The sequence below is a fragment of the Mus caroli genome, unplaced genomic scaffold, assembly GCF_978045245.1.
Source record: "Mus caroli unplaced genomic scaffold, Mus_caroli_1 scaffold_3, whole genome shotgun sequence".
NCBI classification, from domain to species: domain Eukaryota; kingdom Metazoa; phylum Chordata; class Mammalia; order Rodentia; family Muridae; genus Mus; species Mus caroli.
The window spans coordinates 5,214,654-5,240,574 of NW_028227258.1; the positions used below are offsets into that span (position 1 = coordinate 5,214,654).

Below are 25,921 nucleotides of genomic sequence, written 5' to 3' on the forward strand. Positions count from 1 at the left end.
ATGCCACCAAGTATCAGGCTCAGAGTAGTGTAGCCTCTAAGTTTTAAAGGACCCCCTCATTTTTGCACAGTGAACTACAGACTACCTCCTGATGGGGTTCATCTGGAAAACTGAGGGGACACAGGGGACAGGGGTTTTCCCTCTCTGAACCAGGTAGGAGGACAGAAAGTAGCACTATTTCCTTTGTTTCTTCCAGGGAAAGCTTTGGAGATACTAATGAGTTGATGTATTTGTGTGTACAATTTTACATTCAAATCAGACCCATTGGAAGAGGAACATCCCAGAGAGATCTGGGGCTTTTCAGAACTTGTGCTGTTCAGCCAGGACAGGTCAAGATATGTTTACCTTTTGCAGAACGTTGAAGCTTAATGCTGTCAGTGACAAACTTACCTCAACTATGTGTGAAGGCTTTGTAATCGCTCTACAAATATTGTATAACACAAATAAAAATGATCAGACTTGCAAGGAAAACACCCTGTCACACATCCAGTCAGGCAAACCAAGGGTAAAGATGTCACAGGGAGTTTAACCCAGCGTCAACCACCAGCGTCCAACAAACTTATTTTAAATCTTCTCTGAATCTATATTGTTTTGAAAGATCCTGCCTTCCTTCCAGCAAATGTCACCTCTGGGTCACAGATGAATCATGCTAGCATAAAATATCAGTGTATAACTTCTTCAGATGAGATTTCAGTACATTTAATTATCTCAAGGTAGAAACATCTAATTTTGATAAACTGAAATGGTAGAATGTCACCAACCTGCAGCCTGGCACTGCTGAATTTGTGCAGATAAGGGAATAGCAAGAATAATACCCAGAAGACACAGTCAGGGGCTCAATCCTGCCATACTGCCAAGGGCTGAGGGGTAAATACTGAGAGACATAACTTGAAGTTGTCATGTGTGATCTTAGATACCTGGACAAGTTTGCTCTTTTCTAAAGATAAAATGGAGCCAGGGGTGGTATCTGGGTACCTACATAACCACAAGTCATCTCCACTTCAGAAACTTGTGTGTTAGCTGCAAGTACAGAGATTAACCCATAGCCATTTCCATTGGAGTGGGGACTTGCAATGCTGACTTTTAATATTGAGTAATGAGGAGCCTGTAGTTCCCAGTTGCTTCCTTTCCTTATGTTTTCACTTCTATGGGGTTGTGCAGACATGCTTCCCAGAGAGCCTTCTTTCTCAGATTAATGAGAAATCATAAATTAATTAGCTGGGACAGAGTGCTTAATAGGGCTCACCAGTGTTAATGGACTAGAACGTCCTTCCTCAGCCAGAACGCTATGGCCACGATTAGTCTTTGGGCCAGCTGGAGGATGGGGAGTGAGAACGGGCATGTTATCTTCAATAAATCGTCTTGTGTGTTCTCCCTGGAATGAGAAAAGAATTGTGAAGTTGACATATAGGTGATCAGGTTAGCTTAGTGCCTGACACATATCCATACTGTGAGTTCAAAGCCCTTCCCACTAAGACTGCCATTCTGTATCCTGATACTGAAATTAGCAACATTTCTCTAGCCCTGTTAGGGACAGGGTGTGGTAGGCACTAAGTGACAGAAAATGGAATCCTCTCCACCTGCACACACAAAGGAGTCATCCTGAGAGAATATTCTACTTAATGACAATGTTTGTTGGGCCAACAAAGTGCCCTTTGCGCTTCACTACACTGAGGGGTGCACACTACCAGAAAAGATTAAAGTTTTTGTTATAAAAATAGTAATTTAAAAAATACAGTTCCTTTTCCTAAATCATGCCTTTGCCAATTGCAAGTATGCAGTGAGTTTTGACGAGCAGATGTCAGATGGGAGTAACTGGAGTGTGCCCTTAGCACTGTCCTGAACCCTCATCTTCCTTCCCAGAACCCTCATCTTCCCGTCTACCTACTGCCTCCCATTGCACAGGGCAGACGAGCCACAGACACACAGCACACCCTGTTTTAGACACTGGAAATCAGAATTTCCAGTTATTATTGCTTCCACATTCTGGCAAACAAATCACAGAGAGTGCAAAACCATGATGCAAGGCATGGCCAGCCAAGCTGAATGAACCTGGAGCCTCTGCAAACCAGCTCCCCTGATTCCAAGAAGGGACCCGCCTCCTGTCACCTGTCACTTAACACTTCAGTAATGAGCTTACTCTTAGTCTCTGATAAAATAAATTTGAGTCCATCAACCCAGAGAGGAAAATGTTACTCTTACAGGGCGAGCTGCCCTACGAACGCTTTACAAATGCTTATCAGTTTGTGAAATGCGTTTCAGGCTCCACATTTGTAATACTATAGCAAATTAAGAACAAACAGCCCATGATTTCAAATAGCTCAAGAAATCAAATAAATCTGCCATCCTAAACTGAAACTTCTCAAACACGCCTAATTGAATCTCTCATCCCCTGATTCAAATTGATGTGTTCATAAGTTCACTGCAAAGAACAAAAATAGAGAACAACCAAAGGATTTAAAAATACCTAGCACAAAATGTTAGGTCTGTTCGTGCTTCCTTCTACTGAGGAAGCTTGTTCCCACCATAGCTTTCAAGGGTGACAATCGAGTGAAAATGTGTGATTGTATAATTCTTCCGATGTTTTATTTTCCTTCAAGCTGGAACATTACCATCTCTTTTTATTTTCTTAAGACTCATAATATTCTTTGGCCTCTGCCACAAGAAAACACAAAAGCCAGACAGCAAATCCAACTGTTTTCAAGTTTGTCTTTGAAAGTTTTCACCTTGCTGGAGTGTGTTTCTCAGGAGCAGGGCCTGTTTTATCAGGATCTATACTGATGGCACTGAGAGCCAGACTCCATAGAACCATTTGCTTGGTCTCAGCTGTGTGTGCTGTCCAAAAGTAGGGGCCCCTAGACTTCCCATGATAACTGCCTGGAAGTTCGAATGCTACCATGATATTAAAAGGTAAAAGAGTTTACCTTCAACCTCTGAATCCGCTCTTTCCTAGCTAAGGTATCCAGTTTCCGCTTTATTTCCAGCTGGTGGTAGCGCTGTGGAGGATAGAACCATGCTAGTTAAAGCCAAGAATATTTTAGAGGAAAATAATCCCAACAGAGGTAGCTCTGTTTTCAATTACCCCTCTTGTCATTTGAGTGGAGAAGAACCACCTGCCTAAGTGTGCAGGTGGGAATATCAATTGCCACCACTCTTTGGGGGGCCAATTACAAACACGGCTTAGCTAAAAGTATTCATGCCCTTTAGCCATAAACTTTGTTCCTAAACTGAAGAGGAAAACTGAGTAATGGCTTTTAAGTGTTTTGTACAAAAAAATACTATCTGAAAGCCCCCCCCCCACACTTTTTTTGAATAGTGCAATAGTCATGTAAATTTTGGGGGAAAATGGTTAAATGTTTGGAACATCCATGGGCTGGAACAAGATAGAATCATTTAAATAAAGTTCTTAAAGATTTTGCTTTTTTTTATTAGATATTTTCTTTATTTACATTTCAAATGTTATCCCCTTTCCTGGTTTCCCTTCTGAAAAGCCCCCTACCCCCTAGCCCCTTTTCTGCTCACCAACCTACCCACCCTGCTTCCTGGCCCTGGCATGCCCCTACACTAGGGCATAGAACCTTCACAGGTCCAAGGGCCTCTCCTCCCATTGATGCCAGAGAAGGCCATCCTCTGCTACACATGCAGCTGGAGCCATGGCTCCCACCATGTGTTTCCTTGGTTGGTGGTTTAGTCCCTGGGAGCTCTGGGGATATTAGTTGGTTCATATTGCTGTTCCTGCTATGGGGCTGCAAACTCCTTCAGCTCCTTGGGTCCTTTCTCTAGCTCCTCCATTGGGGACCCTGTGCTCAGTCCAGTAGTTGGCTGAGAGTATCCACCTCTGTATTTTTTTAATGGAAACTGAAAGTAACACAGGAGGAAGCAAGATACTGAATACATACTACGAATCCAGTGACTGGTGGAGCAGTTTACCAGAGCATCCCTGGAGTGAGGAGCTGCTTTCTACGTCTCTAGTTTCAAGTCTATCACATTTCATAACCAAAGAAACCGAATCACACAAACACAGGTTTGTGTCTTGGTCTCACTTTCTATTTCCGGTTTGATGGCTCAAACCCATGTCCTTGTCACAACATTGCATGATGATTTTCTTCTCTGTGTGTGCAAAGGATGGTTTTATTTTTATTTATGTGTCTTTGGACATGGTGGTGGAGGGGCTGCTTCTTGATGCTGGAGTTACAAGCAGACATGTGCAGCATGGAACGGGTTCTGGGAACTGAACTCTGGCCCTCTGCAAGGGCAGCCAGTGGCCATACCTGATGAACCGCATTTGAAATCCACTGTTCACTGTTTGTTGTGAGAGGTTCTTGGAACCTAGCTCAAGATAACCTGAAACTCACTACATAGCCCAAGTTGGGTTCAAAACTATGGCAATCCTCTTGTCTAGTCTTCCTGAATATTAAGATTATAGCCACATGCTACCACACTTGGCCATATCATGGTTTTATTGGTGTATAAATATGGCCAGAAGATATTTTTAAAAAGAAGTGTAGAATAATAGCCATCTCTGAAAGTAGATTCCTTTTGCAATTATTTTTGCTTTATGATTTGTCTGTTTTCCAATTATTTTCATATAATAATTGGTGATTTAAAATATACCTAAATAGAAAAGGTCTCCCAATGGGACTTGAAATCAGTCTGCGGTTTTCTTGTCTCATTGTTCCTTTAGGGAAAACCTTTTCTCTGGTCTTGGTTCCTGCCGATTCCCTCACTCCTGTCCTGAGTGTCATTGTCTCTTGACTCTTCTTGTTCTTCTCCCTCCTGCTCTGATCTTTCACCCATTCAGCAACAAATTTTGTTATATTTACTATCAATCTGTTCCCAACTTGCATTTGTCCCAAACTCTCTGCAGTCAGCAGCTTGGCACCTCATCACCATGGCTGAAACTCTTTCCCCAAGCCCTAGGTGCCTCCTGGGTCCAGGACCCATGTGGAGCCATTCTGCAGATTTTGAGCACCTGGGCCTCTGGCTCCCAGACAGCATTCTCCCAGGCCTGTTCCTCACCAGTGAAGAGTTTCTATTCCTGTGCTTCTGCTCATTCCTTCCTCTGTTCCTCCTCATTCAGTCCCTAATGCTCTCTCTCCACAGCTTTCTCCTTCTCTACTGTCCCCATAGACAGCTGCCTCTCCCTCCCTCTCTCTGGCACAGTTAGCTGAACCCTTTGGCAACAGATTCCTAATTGACCTCCCACCTCCAATCTTTTCCAGACCATTAATCCATCCTCTGCATCTACAGCAGCAACATCTCAAACAGCTCTGCTCATCTATTTCACTCCCTTGCTGTAAAAGCATTCTCATTGCCTCAGCACCTACACTGCAACCTGCCTTGGGAGGTCAAGACTTTCCAGAAACAAGGCTTCAGCTTCTCAGATGGTGTTACTTCCTCCTGCCAAGCAGCACCCCCTGAGCGGTCTTTGGGCTTTCTTTCCATCCACAGGATGCTGCATATGGCTGTCCTGCTCTGGAATTCCTCTCCTGAGCTCTTTCCCAGAAGCAGGACCTCTGTGCCCCTTGCACCAAGGCCCACAGGACACCTCCTTGTTTGCAGGATCCAATTTGACACTTCCCTTTTCTATGCAACCGCTGTACCATATTTCTATAAACAGTGTCTTGCAGCCACAGGACAGGGTCCCCTCTTGGCACACAGTGAGCCAGCTACTGTTGAGCGAGGAATGCATGAACACCTACAGAAATGTCAGGGAAAACTGTAGCAGTTTCAAGCCAATGGGAGGCACTGTGCCAATCTGTAGACAATCCTAGCTGTTCAGGTATATTAACAGATTAGGTATGTCTTCTGAAACATGGCTAGGGAGGGGTTGAACAGTTCCTCATTCCACTGTTTTCCACGTTTGTGGATACCTGTAGACTCTATGGTTTAAACACTACTAATATGAACGTGCAGAGCCCTCTGAAAGCTGAAACCCTTAAACACAAACACCACGTTTACAATACTTTCAAGTTCTGAGCATCTCATATTTATCTTTCTAACTGTACATGTGGGTTTGTGTGCATGAAATATGCATCGTATGAACCAAATGTCTTGGGTGTACATGCAGAGATCAGAGGATTACACCGGACGTCCTGCTCCATGCTATTCTTTTAGGACAGGGTCTCTCACTGAACCCAGAACTAGGCTGGCAGCAAGTCACAGCCAACTTCTGTCCCTGGGGTGGGGTTACAGGCACATGTGTGACCACACTGGGTTTTATCCGGTGTGCTGACAACTGGAACTCAGGATGTTCAGCTTGTCTAGTAAGTGTGCCTACCCTGTGAACTGTCTTTGCAGCCTCATATTTCAGATTTTCAGACTAGAGAAGGTCAAGCTCCCTCCATATTATATTTACTATACATTCTTTTAAATGTCATATGTTGTTAGAATGTGAGACTCAGCTGAAAATATATGTGACAGTGCTGATGTATCTGATGTACCTACAAACTCTAAGGATCTGGACAACATTGAACTCAGCACTTCTAAAACTAAAAATCACGTAGGGGTTAATTTAATAACATAAATATTTCTATTTTAATGCACCATTCCCACTGGTGCATTTACAATCAGCAAATTTGGGGCTGTCAACCATGAGTCTACATAATTTGTGGATACGATCTGAAATTTTTTTTAAAAAAAATGAATTGCTAAGTAGGCAGAAACTGTATTGTGCAATATACATCTTAAGTGAGCATTCGGAATGATTGATGTAATAATACAGTCAACATAACAAATATTTTCACTGGTACTAAACTTGTTGCAGGTTTACTGATAGTTTATCTGCATTTGTTTAAAAAATGTTAACGCACCCACAAGTCATAGATTTTCCAAGCCGCTTCTCTGATTTACTGCTGTGTGAATGTGCCAAGGAGTGGTGTCCTTTTTCACAAAGACTAAATGGTGTTTAACGATTGAAACCACCGTTTTGTGGCGCAAAGCTGCAAAAATTTATCAGGTTAGCTTCATATCCCACTAAAAGTGCAATGTCAGATTCCACAAAACGTGTTATGCTCAGCCTGTAAATCCGTGCTGACCAATGTGTCCTAGAGTAGGAGGGACAGCAGATGTTTCAATGCCTATTCTGTGAAACTTAACATACGGCTGAGCTACAGAGCCTTAAAAGAATAACAGGTCTGGGATAATTCATGGCACTGGAATTACTGATATTTAAACAGATGTCACTTTTTTTAGCGAATGGAAATTAAGGTACAGATGGTGAGGGCTGGGTAGCCATTGTGGATTAAAAGAATCTACATTTAGAAAATTAAATATCACAAACTTTATAATCATGTCCATATTTCTTCTGAACTAAAAAGGAGGAAAAACTTGAGAGTCGGGGCTCCTAGATACTTAGGAACAGGCCAGTTTCCCTTGGTCCATTCCTTTGTTGTTTAGAAGAGTTACCCAGTCTAGCATACAGAGGGAGGAAAGGCGCACCTCCATATCTAGGACCTTGTGGAAAATGGCCCGGGCTAAGCACTCTCGGATGTATTTTTGGTGATCCTGCTTCATGTTGTTAACTTTGTATTCCTTTTCAGAAAGTATCCTCCCACTTCTCGTGATCTGTGGTGAGAGAATAAAAAGTGTGAATAGATAAGTAAAACTCACAAAGAAATACAAAGTAGCACCATGTGTTGTTAGGTACCAAGAAAGGCCAAGGGAGAGAGGAATGGGGGAGGGAGGAGAGAGAAACAAAGAAAGGGGAGGGAGAGGAGAGAGGGGGAGAGAGAGGGAGAGAAAGGAGAGAGAGGGAGAGAAAGGAGAGAGAGGGAGAGAGAGGGAGAGAAAGGAGAGAGAGGGAGGGAGGGAGGGAGAGAGAGAGAGAGAGAGAGAGAGAGAGAGAGAGAGAGAGAGAGAGAGAGAGAGGAAAATGGCCTTTTCAAAGCCTAAGGAGAATACCATTGTCACTAATGAACTTCTGCTTTTAATGAATATTTCATCAAGCAGAAAGGAAAAAGGAAGTCTCTCTTACCTGTCAGTGTGAAAACACACACAGGTGGTACACTTGACGTTTAAAACAAGGTTTTCATTAGAGTAACAATTTTCCAGTGACGGAACCCAGGTGTTCTTTTCAGTCTCTGAAAGCACCCTGGGAAGAGGAGGTGCTGCCTTGAAAGAGCTCAGGAGAGCAGGCCTGCGGACTCCCCAGAAACCCTGGCGGGGGCTAGGCAAGCAAGCCACTGAGGAAGCCTTTGGTTTGTCTTGAGAAATAATTGGTTTCATTGACTCTCTTTGCTCCCTCCACTTTGCAGCCCCAAAACATAATTTAATTTGCTATGATTTAGAATTTTACAAATTACAGGGAAGTGTGCAGAGGCCTTAATATATATATATATATTGGTCACAGCAGGGATCACTACTATGTGTCCCAGAGTGTGGATTTCTGACCCTCACTCTTTGCTTGTCTTGACTCTGTCCCTATCTGCTGTTGTCCTCTGAGCTCCCTGTAAGAGCTGCTGGACAGCTCTACCTCCCATCAACATGCTCCTGTTAAGTTTAAGTACAAACCACCTTTACATTCCCTTTCTTATGTTTAGGTGCATGTGTGTGTGTGTGTGTGTGTGTGTGTGTGTGTGTGTGTGTGTGCTCGCGCCTATGTGCATTTGACTGAGAATGCCAGCCAAGGCAGCAGCTGTTGAATGCCCTGGAGCTGAAGTTGCTGGAAGTTATAAGCTGTTCTGTGTGCTCAGGTGCATGGTCTTAACAGGAAGCCATCTTTCCAGACCCCACATTCATGTTCTTCGTTTCCTTCTTCAATTTTAGCTGTAATTTTATACTGTTGTTGCTTCCTATTACTTCAGATAACCCACTTAGGGTGTCTAGAATGCACCGACTTCGTGTCACTGCGAAGTGTCTAGAGTTAGGCCTTCCTGACTGCCATTCCTATATCTCCTTGGCAGTTGGCTTGTTTGTCATCGTTATCTGTCTCTGGGATTGTCTTCTCTCCCCAGTTAGGCTGGAAGCTCCTGGAGAGTCACAGAGCTCACACTCTGAGTGAAGTGGGTATAAATCCCCCCAGAGGGATCGAGAAACAGCAAATCCCACAGGTCTGGGGTGAGTTTCAAACTCACATCTTCTAAGTAGTTTCTGTGTGATGTGAGCCTGGCAGGCTGCAGGCCTCTTCCTGGATCCATTTCTTTAGAGCAAGGAGCCATGCTGTCCTTACCTGACTTGTCATACTTGTAACAGTGTTCATTGCATGCTTAAGGATGGTGTTAAGTAGACACAAGAGCCCTGCCCAATGAGCAGGAAGCTCACAGCGTTCATAGTCACACAGGGATTACACGGTGACTCACTGCAGGTCCCTAACAGTAACAGGCATGGTGATAGTGGGGGTGTGGGGGCTTGGGGGTGGAGGGTTACCTTCATTTCACAATTGAGGAAGTTGGGCTGCAAGTGGTATACCTGCAAGTCTTATTCCTGGCAGAGCCAGGTTTCACCTCACCCTTCTGATAACAATGCCCCCAGAGGCTGCAAGGAACTTTCTCCTGAGCTCCACCTAGCCAGTGCCAAGCACACAAACAACAATTAGAAGCACAATACAGTTCTTTCAACATCAAAACAAGGCTGTACTTTAAGAAAGGAAACAGCCAACCCAGGCTAGAGCCACACCCCTTCTCTTTCAATGGAAAACCATAGGGTTTTTTGAGTTAGATTTTTCCACGGAATACACATTTAAAGGAGCGGAAACTGTGTGGGGGAAAAAGGGCTTTGAAGCTGATGGAAGGCACTAAGGTATCAATAAACCATCACAGGGAAATGAAAGTTCAAAAAAGAAAAAAAAGAAAAAGAAATAGACAGAAAAGGAAGCCAACTATTTATATTTGCCACACCATATTCTGTGAGTATTAAAAACAATATTTTTCTTCTAAAACAATAGTCTTCTCTGTCCTCCTTACTCTTTAACAGTGTCTGGTCCATAGACTGTGTGCTAATGAATGAATAAATAAACAAGTCAACTACGCTGCTGTTGAAATCCCTCAGGGAATTTGTCAATAATTTATGTTTCCTTGGTAGCCATTGTAACCTCTCTCCTTTGTTTAGAAAGAGCTCCAAATAAATAAATCAGAAGTTAAAAGGGAAGTAATTTTTCCGAATTAGTAAGGAGAAAAAGATGTCACAGACTCAAAGGGAATCTGAAGAAAGGTTGGGAATTTGGGGACTTAATTAAAGAAGAAAGTGACCAGAACTCAGAGCAGTCTTACCAGCCCGGATCTTAGGAGGTGCCGCCTGATCCTGGTATTGTTAAAATACCCAGCCAGGTGTTTATCCGTAAGGCTATTATATGTTGCAAGTAATCTGAAACAGAAAGGAGAAACCATTAAGGTTTTATGAGGGTTGCTTGATAACCAAGGCCATTTTTGGCAACACTGCCTAAGCAAGCATTTGTAGACAGATTTAACAGCTGACAGCCAACGATGCATTTGAAGACAGGTACAACAGTCAGCTGAGAGGCTGTGTGTTCCAGGTCTTCTAGTGAGAGGCACGGGACCCTCTTGGTTTGGGTTAAACAAAAGAGAAAACCAGAAATGAGCACTTAAAACGTGGGTGAAAGGTCAGAGAGATCTTAGCAGTGGGGATGACAAGGAAGCAACAGCTGCTTCAGCATTCCTCTGCTTCTCCTGTGAACCCTAAACCCAGACACCTCACACCTCATGCTTCTCTCCTGCCAGCAGGAGACACTTTGGGGGGCATCCTCCATCTGCCAGGGGGCTGGGAACTGCTGACACTCAAGTGCATCCTCAGAAAGCATCCCCTGGTGTGCCTCTGGCTTCTATGTGACCCTTCCTCCACATCAGGAAGCCCCATGTTACATCTCTGATTCCACAATGGAGGATTCCTCACTAGCCCTCCTCCCCCTCTGGCTCTGAAGACCAAGTGCACCCCTTGATTCTAAACAATCCTCCTGATGTTGTCTGCTGGGATCTTAACCTGTAAATGTCCTGAAGAAATAAAGATACCATTTTCTGTGGGATTTTTTTTCATATTAACAGAAAGTCCTAACTTATGCCCTAACATTTTTGACTTCTCAACTTACTCATATTCATCTAGACAGCTTCATTAGACCAGTGTCTAGTACCAAAACTTTAATGTATGGAGTATCTTAGATTTTTAGGACATTTTAAGAATTAAAGGAAGCCAGATGTAGTGACACACATCTAAGATCCCAATATTCCTCTCGAGACACAGAAGCAGGAGGATTTCGGTTGGAGAACAGCCTGATCTATTTAATAAGACTCTCTCACCTTAGGACAAACTGAACTCTTGGCTACATACTGTACCTTAATACATGCTTGTGCTCAGTCTACAATTCATGCTTGAAAACTGGAAACTGCTTATGCTCTTTAAACCTAATTTTATCATGTACCTTAAAAAGTATGCACATACTTACATGTATGAACATGCAGGCATATATATGTTCATATATATACATATACATATATATGTATATGAACACGCATATATGGGTTGGATGTGTACCATATGTATGTATACATCAAGCCTTACCACAGTCCTGTCCTTTAAAAAATGCATAAAATGCAGCAAGGATTTGAACACTTGAACAGCTGCTTCTTAGCTTCTTCTGACACTAGAGTAAGGACTCATAGACTGGAGAGAATGTTAACAGGGATTTTATTTAGCTATTTGCAAGACCTTAATTGTGTGGAGATTGTGTGGTGACCTTTTCCTGTCTCTCTTCTCCTTAACAACCCATCTCAGAAAAGTTCCATGCTGCCAAATGGTCAGGAAAGTTTAATCCCCCCCCCCCCACACACACACACACAAAGACTGAAAAGCTGTAACAAAGCCCAGAAGCCAAGGTGCCACACGAAGGCTACAGACAGGAACAACTGCAGAAACCATTCTTTCCCTGGGTTTATGTAAAAAGACAACCCAAGAGTCTCACCGAGGCACACACAAAACCCACCCCGGATAATGCTTTGAAGCCATCTTTTAAACAAACTGTCTTGGTGTCCTACAGTTCATCAAAGGTTTCCTGTCTCTGAAAGGTCAGCCTCCTATCCCTTACCCTTTCTGAATCTCAGAATCTCTTTTCAGCTCTTCATTTCCAAAAAGGTGAGCAGGTGCCTCTTAGTCCTAACAATCCAGATTTCACAACTCACAGATTCTTAAGATAAATCATTACAAGAATCTCATAGATAGTCTTCTATCTGTCTTGCAGATCCACGTTTAAAAAAATAAAAACCAATACTTTTGTAATAGAGAGGAGTGTTGAGACCCTGATTAAATAAAGTGAAGTTAAAAAGTTGGGGAAGACAAGAGCTCACTCACTATTGATGAACAAAGCAGCCCTTCTTCTAATTCAGGCTTCATAACTTGCTAAATATTTAGGTTCTAATACCAATGGCCAGTCACCTTCAGTACCACCCAATTATAGTCTTCCTCTGTTTTCTTAGCTCCCTCCAGAGGAGTGTGTGTGCAGGATGCTCCCCAGTCCCACTGAGGCAGGAGGGGAAACATGTAGAAGATGGCCCACCCTCAGTATGACTGAGGCTTTAGGAGAGCAAGCTGGACATTTTTATACTCATCCATTTTCTATCCATTCCTATTTAGGGAAAAATGTGCGTCCCTGGTTGGGGTTTTGCCTGTAAAAAAAGTCCTTCTGCAACCACTATCCAGTGTCACACAGCCAGTTGTGATAACTTGGCAGACACACCATACCCTCCAGGCTCACCCAGCATTCACGATTGCATTTTCAGACAATGACTGAATAGGTTTGTATTTGACCTAGAAATGTAGACTAATTAATTAATTGATAAGAAGTTGTATCTAGTGAGTGATGTACACACCTAGCTCAATGGTCAATTTTTCAATAGATAATTTAAAATGTCAGCTTCGTTCTGCTCAGCAAAACTCGGTTTCTAGAGAACCCATCCCAGTCTGTACAAACAAGACTGTGGTCTTACTCTTTATGTGTGTTTGGCATGGGCCCATAGCCCTCCATTGTTTCTAATGAGCCTTTGCTTCTACTGAGCCACATGTGGCCCAACACAAAATTATACGTGTGTGTGTGTGTGTGTCTGTGTCTGTGTCTGTGTAACTCCATTTTGTAGTTCTGAAGAGTGACATCTGTACATGACAACACAAGGTCTCAACATCAGCCCAGCTAATAAGAGATCAACTGACCAGAGCACAAACAGGGGTTAGCAGAGCTTTGTTTCATCCACTTTCACTGCACATTTTCAGATTTTGTTTTCTGCAATGGGTGAGAAAAGGGTACCTGACTTGGGTGTGGTGACCAGACTCCTTCCTTCCCTTTGTCTGTATCAGTTGTCATAGCTGACTTTCAGTGTCAGTCTGTTGCTGACCTGTGATCTCTCTTGCTCACTGTCCATCACTGACCCCATTTGAATCACTCCATTAAAAGGTCATGCCATTCACCTAGAGCCTACCAATCACTGATCACTGTCCAGACGAGTCTGGCTTTCTTTCTTTCTCTTTTTTTTTAAATGACGGGTAACCCCAGGTTCCTGGTGCAGAAGGTCTGCTCTCTGAATTCAGAGACTGGAAGAGTGCCCAAGAGGAAACAAAGCATGCTGTGTTTGTGTTTGTGCTGGATTGCTTCCCAGCTTCCACGCACAGCCCGCTTCCTTCAGAGCCTGATGCTGAGTCACTGTGAGCCCTGCTTTCCCAGATGCGGCTTTTCAGCACATATCCCGGAACCCTCACCACCCACCAGGCAGGATGTATAAACAGGGATCTATAGAAACGAAACTCAGCAGTTCCAAACAGTTCCTCCATCTGGCCCCAAACAGTATGTCCCATAGAAATCTGAAGCAAAGCAGAAGCACAATCACCGTCATTAGTCACCAACATTTATTGAGATTGCTGATATTTTTAGATCATTCTGTAAGGGAGGGTGCAGAGACGCTACTGTATTAGAAAGTCCCAAGCCAGCCAGAGATGTGCATGTACAGACCACATGTGCCTATGTGAACTCACGTTTGATCTCTACCAATACCGTAGTCTAATTCACCCAATAACACTGTCCAGTCCAGTGTCTTTGTGGTTCAGTCCTTATAGGTGCTTGCACACAAGCTTGGCGACCAAGATCTCATGCATGCCTGCATGTTCAAATGCATTAATTAATTAAAATTGCATTCAGGGTTCTGAGAGATGAGCAACAAGTAACATGCCAGCTCTTCCAAATTCTAAAGTGGGAACCTCCCAAACAAGGTGACAGGCAGGGCTGGGAGCTCCTTCTGAAGGCAATAATCCCTGCTGGAGCCCAAGGAGGAGTTCATTTCCCCAGCCTACAGCAGTCTTTCCCAACCCACTCCCCACCCCGGACCCCCTCACCCTGTCTTCCTTTGGGAGGGGTTAGGGATAGAAAGCTGTTAAGACTCCTGATGCTGCTTGGTCCACCTCCCCCAATATCAGCTCTGTCACTGGAACAGGTAACCTAACTTCCTCTGCCTCTGTTCTTCCACTTCCACAAACCTACACACAGGCCTAGACACAGGTCCATCAAGTGTTCTGCCAGTTAACAACAAAGATTATTTGTCCTCCAATTTCAAATAAAGCATTTCCTGGGTTTCATGTGAGGCTACATTAGAATGGCTTTAACATATGTAATGTTCCAGTGCTCCTTATCTAAGTACATGTTCACTAACAAGATGCAAACCTTTTCCTAACCAACTCTCACATGCCCTTCAATGCCATATTGTCTTTTCCTCTGTACCTGTTCATATTGAAATCAACCAGGTGGGAATCTAGGATCACCATGGAAACAAATCTCTGGTCATGTCTGAAAGAGAGCTTCTAGATTATTTTCATTCAAGTGGGAAATCCTGTCTTAAATCTGAGTGGCACTGTCCCTTGAGATAATGGAGGCATGGGCTTATACAAAGTAGGAAGTAAGTTGAGCACCTGCTTTCACCTCTCTGCTTCCAGACTGTGGATGCCAAGTGACCACCACCTACAAGGGTGGACTGTACGCTCAACTGTGACTCAAAGTAGCCCTGACCTTCACAGGGCTTTTGCCAAATATTCTGTCACAGCACTGAGACTAGTAAAGAATGGGCACACTTAGCAAGCACCTCGATATGCTGTGAACTCTGCCGGCTATGCAGCTCCAACCCCAACACACATACACCTATAGGTGCTTAGGACAACTTCACCCTGTTTTCTATGCCAATTTTTAGCACACTTTGGCTGTTACGGCAGGCTACCACAGTGTTTCAGCAGTTCTGACTTGTAGTAGAGTTAAGGTTTCCTCTTCCCTACTGAACTGGGGCATCACAGCATGTTACTTCTCAGCCCATTGCATGATCTCCACCCTCCAGCCTCCAGGAGTATAACCACCACAGCTGATGGATGAGGCCACCATGAAAATACATAATGAGGAATTACAAACAGTAACTCCCTCGACTCCCACAACTTTTGAGAAGTAAAGTAACAAGGACAGTATGCTGGACACTGAGCTGCCTGGTACTGAGGGATGGAGGGAGAGGAGCAGACCAAGGCTCTCAGTTACTACAGGAGCATCAGGAGAACAGCAGAAGACAGAAAAGTCATTGTGAGAGGGAGCAATTAAGATGAAAGAAGTATGTGAGACAGGCCCAGCTAAAGACAGATGGAGAAGAGGAACAGAAATGCAAACAGGAAACTTAAAACAAACCCATAGGAGAGAGCCAACCCCTGACACTATTAAAGATACTCTGCTTTGCTTGCAGACAGGAACCTAGCACAACTGTCCTCTGAGAGGCTCCACCCAGTAGCTGATGGAAACAGATGCAGAGACCCATAGCCAAACATCAGGCAAAGCTTGGGAAGTCTTATGGAAGAGTGGGGGATAGGATTGAGAGATCCAGAGGGGTCAAGGACACTGTAAAAAGACCTACAGAGGCAACTAACCTGAGTCCATTGGGGCTCACAGAGACTACACCACCAACCAAAGAGCATGCAGGGGCTAGACCTAGGCCCACTACACATTTGTAGCAGATGTGCAGCTTGGTCTTCATGTGGGTCCCTGACAATTGAAACAGTTGTCTCTGACTGTTGCCTGCCTTTGAATTCCTTTCCCCTAGCTGGGCTGCCTTGTCTGGCCTCAGTGGGTGAAGGTGAACCTAGTCCTGCTGTGGCTTGAAGAGCCAGGGCAGTTACCTATGGGGTGTTCTCCTTCTCTGAGGAAAAGAGGTGGGGTTAATGGGGGTGTTTGTGAGAGTGGGACTGGGATGAGAGGGGTATGTAAAGAAATGCAATCAGGATGTAAAGAGAGTGAATAAGTAAACAAATTAATGAAAAAAGAAATGGTTGAAGAATGTCTACTGAGAGAACACAAACAAGTTTTAAAATTCCAATCATCGCCCTGATCCCAGAAGCACAGATCTCACTTGAGAAATACATGATAAACAAGAGTTAAGGAAAATTGACTTCTTCAAAACTTACCAATTCACAAAAATAGACTCCAATGAGAGTAACCTCGATGAAGTCCCAGACAAAGAATTCAAAAGAATTATTAAAGAATGTTCAAGAACATAAAATAAGCACGAAAAGTAATGAACTCAGAGCACTGATAGTCGGATGAAATAAAATGTCAACCCAGGATATGAGGGAGGAATTTAGTAATTTAGTAAAGAGATGGAAAACCTGGAAAAATTCAAATTGAAATTTTGTAAATGAAACAAGGAGAGGAGGCAATTAAGCCTTACCAGTTACCAATAGAGTGGATTGAGTGGAAGAACGGACATCAGGTCTTAAAGATAAAGTAGACAAATTTGATTGGTTGATAAATAGATAATAGATAGATAGATAGATAGATAGATAGATAGATAGATAGATAGATAGATAGAGGATAGAGGAAAAACAATAATAACAAAATATCCAAAAATCAAGTGTATGAATCATGGCCAGAGAGGAAGAAGTTTAAACCAAAATTAATCAGCTGAATTAAAGAAGGCTGCTTCATGTTGCTAAAGAGGCCGCTCCATCTAAAGCACATCATAGCTCTAAACACACTTGTGCTAAACAGTGACATTCAACTCTATGAACACTACTGCATGTAAAGGCACAGATTGACCCCATCACAATAACGGGGTTGATTTCACCAATCCACTTTCACCCATAGATGGGTCATCCAGACCAAAGAATAAAAATCAAAACAAAACACCCAAGTGTCCCATGACATTATAGATCAACTGTACTGAGTGTTCCTCTTAGTGCGGCAGAATATACATTCTTCTCAGCAAGTAACAGTGCATTCTATAAAACAGAGCATATTTTAAGGCATAAAGCAAGTTTTTACAAAAACAAAACAATTAAAATAATTTTGTGATTTTCATCTTATTCCAGTGGAATTAAATTAGAAGTCAATAGGAAAAAATTCACAAACTGTTAGGGGTGACCTGCTCCTCATGAATGGCAGATCATTGAAAAATCTGAGGGAAGCTTTCAAAATTCTTATATTTGAATGAAAATACAACACAAAAGATCCTGCCGTGAGATTAAAGCGGTTCTAAGAGAGAAGATGATAGCTACAACTGTTAAAATTTAAAAGAAAAGCAGGGAACTCTCAAATGAGTAATTCAGTGAATTTATGTTAAAGTCTTTGAAATAAAAAACAACTTAATATAAAAGCAATAGATAGAAAGAAATAATGAAGGTGAAGGCAGAGATTAATGAAATGGAAGTGAATAATATGAAGAATCTGTGAAACAATAGAGTTAGTTCTTAAAAGAATCAGATTATGATCAATAAATCCATATCCAAACTAGTCAGAGAGAGAGAATACAAATTAATAGAATTAGAGATGAAAAATGAGATTTCACAATGAACACCAACAAAATTCAGAAATTATTGGGGAATGCTCTGCAAACCTGTATTCCAATAAATTGAAATTTTTAGATGAAATATATATATTCATAAACATATATGGCCTACCAAATTTAAAACCAAAATTTAAAAATCAAAAATTAAAACTTACATAATAAGCCATGCAACTGAAGAAGTAATTATTAGCCTGGTAATTAATAAAGAAATAATTAGTCTGTTAATTAAAAAGAAAACAACTTAGGACCTGATAAACTACTGCTGATGTAACAAAGTAAAACCAGTGTTTCTCAAACCATTCCAGAAATTATGAGGGAGCGGTGGGGACGGCTGTCCACCAGGAGGCTCTGTGGGTAAAGGCATTGCCAATGAGCCTCACAGCCTTAGTTTTGACCTCTAGGACCACATGCTAGGAGGAGGGAACAGATCCCCCTAGATTTTCACCTTACATTCGCATGGTGCCACAGCATTAACATAAGAATAGTGAATAAATAATAATTTAATCCTTTAAAATAAAATAGAAATACCCAAAGATTCATCTTATGAAACCAGTGTTACATTGTTTATAAGCACAGCAAAAAATAAAATTATATATTGATTTCCCTGATGATCATAGATGTAACAACTCTCAACAAAATATTTGCAAACTGAATTCAAGTACACACACAAAAGATCATTCATATGGCCATCTTGGCATCATTGCAGGATGCAGAGTTGGTAGAACGTAAGCAAATCAATAAAAGCAATAGAGCACATTAATAGAGTTAAGAATAGAAATTGCCTGATTGTCTCAATACCTGCATAAACGGGATCTGAAAAACTCTATAACTCCTTGATAAAAAGCCTGTAGAGAACAGAATTATAAGGATCACAACCCAAGATAGTAAAGACAAACCAATAACCAACATTAGGCTAAGCAGGGAAAACCTAAAAATAATTCTGTGTCCATTTCCTTCAGTCTTACTCAGGATAGTCCTCTAAGAATTAGCTGGAGCAATAAGAAAAATAGTAAAGGAAAGGAATACAGATAAGGAAGTAGGAAATCAAATTATCTGTAATTGCAGACAATAAAATCATATCCATATTTAGCCCAGTACCCATTCTACCAGAAAAGTCTTAGAAACAGTTACACTTCCAAAAAAAGCAGTGGGATAAAAAAAAAAAAAAACATTCAAAAGCTTATAGCTTTTTATACACCAATGACAAACCTTGACATAAAACAAAGTCAGTGAACCCTCATCCACAATAGCTGAAAAAAATACTTAGAAAGAAAATGACAAAGGAAATAGAAGACCCCTACAATGACAATTTTAAGACACTGAAAAAAGAAATAGAGGGGACACTACAAGTTGCCTAGCTTTTGGTCATGGATTGGCAGAATCAATATCATGACAATGGATACGTCGCCAAGCATGCGTGATCAACAGCTCCTACACGATTCTTATCTGACTTCCAGCGACATTTTCCACTGAAAATGAAGAAACAACAGGGCGGGGGAAGCATGGGAAGCACAATTATTCCAGGGATCCAAAGAAAAACAATCTCAACCCATACTACAGAGCCAGAATAACAACACACACGGTGCTGGCTCAAAAGCACCAGAACTGATTAAAAAAAAATATCAGTGACCAGAGCGGGAGGGCTGTAGTCAAATCCATGTAGAGACACCTTATTTTCCATTCTCCATTCTTTGGAGAAAAGACAGACTCTCCAACAAATGCTTCAGGAAACGGAGTATTCATACATGGAAGAAGGAAGCCAGATCCCTGCCTCTCAGCCTGTACATAAACCAAAGTGCACCAACAGCTTTAACCACCCAGACCTGAAACTCTGAAATGGTAGATCAAAAGAAATGGTTCAAAAGTATGAACATAGACAAGAACTACTGAAAAAAGTCTGGAGTCACTAAGAAACCAATACCAAGAAAACAGCTAAGGTTGTGTAGGGAAGAGGGCAGTGACTTGAACAGAGAGATGGCTGACATAGCAGAAGGATGCTTTCCTAGTAATACATGAGGGGACTAATATTGAGAACACATAAAGAACACAAAAACTAAATTGCACAACAAACAACCCAGTCAGTAAACTGGCTAAAGGGACAGTTATATAAAGCAGTACCAATGAAAATAAACATGAAATACAGTGTGTGACACCCTCAGACAACACAGGTCATGCACTGCATAACTCGATATTCTTTCTCATCCCAGTCAGAGTAGTCATCATCAAGAAAACAAATAACAAAAAACGCTGGTGAGGGAGGGAGAACCTCATACTCTGCTGGTGGGGATGGAACCCAGCAAGGGGCGTACTCAAAAGACTACAATTCCGACCTTCACTTGACCGAGCTATACCACAGGTAGGTACATTCCCACACCATAGAGGTACCTGCACCGCCCTTTTGCCAAAGCTCTATTTACAGTTGATGGGCTATAGAATCAGCCTAGGTGCCCATCAAGAGCAAATGCAAAGAAAAGCTAATTTCCATCAATTTCTGGAAAATGGATGTAACTGGAGATCATCATATCACGATGTAGATATAATAGTTATTGACAATGATGATGACTAACCTGATTAAAAGCTTTGTGGGTGCTTGTTTGTTTGTTGTTTTGTTTTGATTGGTTTTTTTTCTTTTTTTTTTTTTTATCCTTTTTATTTAATTGATGGTAAGACCAAGAGCAGGCTTGTGCCTCTGAAAAGTTTCTTGGTGCCCAAGCTCAGGGATAAAGCATTTTTAAAAGCAAAGTCCACAAAGATACATTACAGTTAGATGATGGTCAGAGTAATCCTGAAACATTCATTCCTGCAAGCACATAGTCGATATTTTAGACCTATCTTGTCAATTATTTTGGTTAATACACCTGGACCATCGTCTATGCCATGGAAATTTCAAATGTGCTGCCAAGGCTGACTGGGCTGAGAAACACAAAATGGATTCAGAAGAGGATGATATTACATTAGACATTTTATTCCCCCATTGTGTGCGTGTGCGTGTGCGTGTGCGTGTGCGTGTGCGTGTGCGCGTGTGTGTGTGTGTGTGTGTGTGTGTGTGCTTTTATAACTTTGATTTTGGTTAAGGGGTAAATACTGAGTCCTGAGAATCATTAACTTAACAAAGGTAAATTTTGTTTGATGAACTCTAAAAGGCAATTTATTCACAAAATAAATATAAAAGATAAAAAGGAATACTTTAAAACCTAATAACATCAGTCTCTTGGAGTGTGTTCTCGCCCAGTGACACATGAGATATGTATTACATTTTTTTTTTGAGAAATTTTCAAGATATTGGTAGCCTGGAGTTTGTGGGTAGATTTCTACCACAGAAATTGACACATACCTTAAATCAAGGCTCTTTTTATTTCCTGAAAATCCAGATTAGCAGCACATAATGATATGCATAATGGGGATAGGCGATATGACTCAGGACAAGAGTGTATGGACCTCTGCCAGACACTTCCCATGCATTGACCTAAGGGCTCATCTAGCTCTTCTCCTACTCCCTATCTCTCATACAAGGATATAAAAATTATGTCAAGTACAGAATCATTTTCATATACATTTCAATTTAAAAATATTATGCAAGGTATTTAATTACATTACCATGAAAGGAAAAGTTTACCTTGCTTACCAACCTGGGAAAACTGGTGTATTTTATGCTGAACAGAATAGATTCAAGTGAGACTTGTGTGAATAAGCACAGTTTTATTAATGAGAAGGCAAAGTCTGGTTGAGAGGTGCTTTGTGTTTCGGATGACACTAAATCTGCAATTTGTAGAACTTGAGAATGCTCAAGAGGGTCTTGACAAACCTCTGCTGCCTTCCTGGGCTTCCAAGTCCAGCCAGGGTGCTTGCAGCTTGTGAATCAAGGAAGGCTTGTTAAGCAAAGCTCAGACTGCACTGGCTTGTTGGCTTGTGTATTACCTCGCAGTCAACGACAGAAAGGCTCTGTTCCTTGACTCAAATACTTCTCCTTTCTCTATTTGGAAATCTAGCTCCACGTGAACGAACTTGTCGTGTGTTTCTCAATCTACCAAATCTAAGGTTAGAATCTCATCAAGATTCCTAATGGAGAAGTAAATGTGTCTAAATTTAAATATCATCTCCAAACTAAACAGCTGAGAGTCAGTAAGCAGAACAAAACGGTACCTCCACTCCATAGAATTTAGTTTTCTATTATTGAAAATTTCATGACTCTTATGTAACTGTTAGAAAATTTAGTAAATATGAGACCAGACAGCACCTCTTAAGATGTACAATAACTTTTCTGCCACTATTTACAGCAGGGAAATCCATATTGCTTCCTACTTAATGAAAACTTTGATGAAATTAATACAGATACAGACTAGGAACCAGAAACCTGAAGGTCAGAGCTAGTCCTACCCCCACAGCCACACACATGGCCCCGGGGAACCCCTGACTTCTTCCCCTGACACTCAGCAGCCAGTGCCTACTTCCTGCTGTGAAAGACTTATTTTCAGGCCTGAACATATATTTACTTTGAAGTATTGTGACATCATTTGCACATAAAATTTGCACTCATAAATGGCCACCTCGGATCTACCTAACCCAATCATTTTACAGTCAGAGAATATAAAGTTCTAAAAGAGAGTGTGATCCATTGATGAACACAAATCAAAGCCATAAAATCAAGCCAGACTATGCCAGGAGTGGCCATAGGACAGTACTGGTTGACTTTCTACCAGAGTGAGGCTCATTATTACTCAGTGGCTCTGGATTTCTATGGACTCCTTCCTATAGCCCTTCTTATGTGGAGCCTGGCACCACTCAGTAAATGAGTAGGTCAGTTAATGGCAACAAAATATGTTGTCTAATCTGTAGGTGCATATTTGTATCATTTATAGAAGTCACAGGTGAAGGTCAGAGCTTTCCTTTTATCATTGCAGAGCAATAACGGACAGCCTCAAGGCAGGAGGAAATGTTTGATGTCTTCTTGCATATCCCTTGCCTTTACTAGCAAGCAGAATGTTCCAGTGGTCCTCATGCCCACAGCACTGAGGATGTATCTTTGCAAAGCATACACAACCACTTTGGAAAACAAAGGTCCTTGAAGGTGGGAGTGAAATACATCCCTCTGAGGAAAATTGGAGAAAAACTAATGCAGAACAGTGAACATGAAGGTCAATTCATTTCCAGCTTTTTATAAAAAAAAAAAATTCTTGCCAACTAGAATTAGAGCAGATCTCTGAAGCCTGCATCTTTGTAGGGGTGACTTAGCTGATTCCACTCCAGTGTTCTATGTATTACATCACACAGTACTTTTTATTTGTATCCAAACCTGCCAGTACTTTTTATTTGTATCCAAACCAACAATTATGCTAAATATTGATTTACAATTTATCCCAGCATATTGTAACAATGCATCTAGAGGCGAGCCATAATATTATTTTATTTATAGCCTTAGTAGAGTGCTTTGAAATGATTAGTTAAAAACCAGGTCTCCAACTGTGCCAGCATCTAGCAAGGCAGCCTGACAGTGCTCAAAGATCAACCAATAGGAAGCCTTGTGTGGCAACGTGCCTGGGACACACCAGCTCCGAATAAGGTGTGCTGTATGGCTCTGAGATCTTCTCCTTTAAGCCTTCTATGTCTTTAAACAGGAAAAAAAAAAGCAAAAAACAACAATAACAAAAAATGCAACCACTTAAAAATATGCATTAACAGAAAAAAGAACTCAAAGTAAGAGAAGCTAATGAGGCAGTTAATGCAAAGGTAAAGGATGGGGAGTTCTAGAAAGCAAACGTTCCTATCAGGAGCATCTGTTGAACAGTTACTTATAACTTTGTAGTACACACAGGAAACACACTAGACAACATGCATTTCATAAAATAATTCCCACAGCTAACTGTAGTGCACCATTAGCCTTCTCTTCATAAAAGTGTATGTCTGCCGTGTGCTCATTTCACACGTGCTTACATAACCACCCCATGAGCAAGGACCCTTCTGCTTTCACCGCTGAACTGAAGTGAGTCTGTGAAGGTGGCCTGGAGAAGGGACCTTGAGAAGTCTGTGCAGTGAATGACTAACCTGTATGGAGGCTGCAAAGGGACAATTACAAAAAGCAATGGAAGTACAGGAGTGGTACATTGACTTAACAAAACATAAGAACTTAAAACTCCAACAGAGGGGGCTGGAGAGATGGATCAGTGGTTAAGAGCACTGGCTGCTCTTCCAGAAGATCAGGGTTCGGTTCCCACCACCTACATGGTGGCACACATCCATCACTCCAGTTCCAGGATATCTAATAACCTTTACGAGCCTCTGAAGGTACTGCATGTGTGTGCTGAAGAAGATGTACACACAGGCAAAATCCCCATACATATAAAGTAAAACTAAATCTCAAGAGAGAGAAAGATTCAAAGAAAAAAATCTAAATAATAAAAATCTGCCCTATAAGACAGTGTGGCCTGCTTTCTCAGGTTTCTGTGGCAGCTACACAGAGGTTCTAAAGAGGGAATGCATGGGCAGGTTATTGTGATTTTTGCAATCAACCTCCCCCTGCTCATACCTTAGAAGCAGAGCATGCTTACCCTAGCTATTTAGTTATTTAGTAGGTTGGTGGCCAAACACAAGCTCCTTCCCTCCCCCATACTTCATATCCTTCACTGAAAAGAACCAAAACAAGTGTGCTTCCTTGGAGAGTCAGAGCATCAAATGGGTGGCTGTGGATGCAGAAGCCAGAAGAACCCAGACTCTCTACAGAAGATGACTACTCAGTGGCAGTTAGAAGAGCTCCGTGTGCACATACACCCTCACTCTACTGATAAGCTATCCGGGGACAACTAACCTCCATGTACCTAAGGACATTCTGACAAAGTAATTCCTCCTGAGGATTCCACTCCCAATTCCCACATACAACTTTCCATGTTAGCAGGAGAATCTTCCTTGGAAGAGCTACGCCTAAACCTTGTTTCTTCCTATTTCTCCTTCAAAGAGCTGATAGGTTGGTCATCATGCTGTTAGCAAAAGGCACACCTGAGGTGACATGACGTGCAGTCCCCTTGCTCTTAGGAGCCAGGTACCCTGTCATGTTTTTTGTAGAACTCACTGAGAGCTCTGACTTGGTCTTCTTCATTGCCCAGTGTTCCAGGGGCAGAAGAAAACACCCAACTCTTTGTAAATGTGAAGCTAGACTGCTCTCTTTGTATAACCTCATATTATTTCTAGTTGTCAACATCTTTCTGAGAGAACAGGGTGGAAGACTGCTACCTTGCAAAAAGATTCTGAAAAGCCTCTATATGATCCTGCTCACGTATTCTGATGTCCAGTCCGGGGTTAGGCAAAGCTTGTTTTGCATGTACTCAACTGTCCTCTCTCTTTTTTTATTGGATATTTTACATATTTACATTTCAAATGTTATCCCCTTTCCTGGTTTTTCCTCTGAAATCCTCCTTTCCCATTCCCCCTCCCCCTGCTTCTATGAGCAAGCTCCCCAACCCACCTACCCAAACATTCCTACCTCACTGCCCTGGTACTCCTCTACACTAGGGAATGGAGCCTTCACAGGACCAAGGGCCTCTCCTCCCATTTATGCCATACAATGCCATCCTCTGCTACATATGCAGCTGGCTGCCCCACCTGGGGATCCACCCCATATACAGAACGAAACCCAGACACTATTGAGGATGCCAAGAAGTGCTTGATGACAGGAGCCTGGTATAGTTGTCTCCTGAGAGCCTCTGCCAGAGCCTGACTAATACACAGGCAGATGCTCACAGCCAACCATTGGACTGAGCACGGGGACCTCAATGGAGGAGTTAGAGACAGGACTGAAGGATCTGAAAGAGTTTGCAATCCCATAGGAAGAGCAACAGTATCAACCAACCAGACCCCCTAGAGCTCCCAGGGACTAAACCACCAACCAAAGAGTACACACAGAGGGACACAACTGCCCTTTCTTGTGTCCTTTTTCTGTCTGAAATGCCAATCCTCATGACCGTTTAGCATGTCAGGTTCTTCTTTCTCCTTCTTCTTTTTCTTCTTTCTCCTTCTCCTCCTCCTCCTCCTCCTCCTTCTTTTCTTCAATACTGCCTACTACTTTGCTTCTATTTTTACTTATTCTCAAGAAAGATATTCTCAGAGTCGTGCAGCATTCATATTGAAATGCATCT

The 25,921-nt window shown here is 42.0% G+C and overlaps 1 protein-coding gene across 1 annotated transcript in view; it reads right to left on the minus strand.

Moving 5' to 3' along the window:
- Erich3 (glutamate rich 3) overlaps positions 1 to 25,921 on the minus strand; it is a 103,288-nt gene that overhangs the window by 60,912 nt on the left and 16,455 nt on the right. Inside the window, exons 2-5 of the mRNA XM_029475551.2 lie at positions 10,209 to 10,302; positions 7,441 to 7,566; positions 2,925 to 2,996; positions 1,247 to 1,375 (exon numbers count right to left, since the gene is read on the minus strand). Coding sequence (XP_029331411.2) covers positions 1,247 to 1,375; positions 2,925 to 2,996; positions 7,441 to 7,566; positions 10,209 to 10,302 — 421 coding nt within the window. The remainder of the gene's footprint in view (positions 1 to 1,246; positions 1,376 to 2,924; positions 2,997 to 7,440; positions 7,567 to 10,208; positions 10,303 to 25,921) is intronic.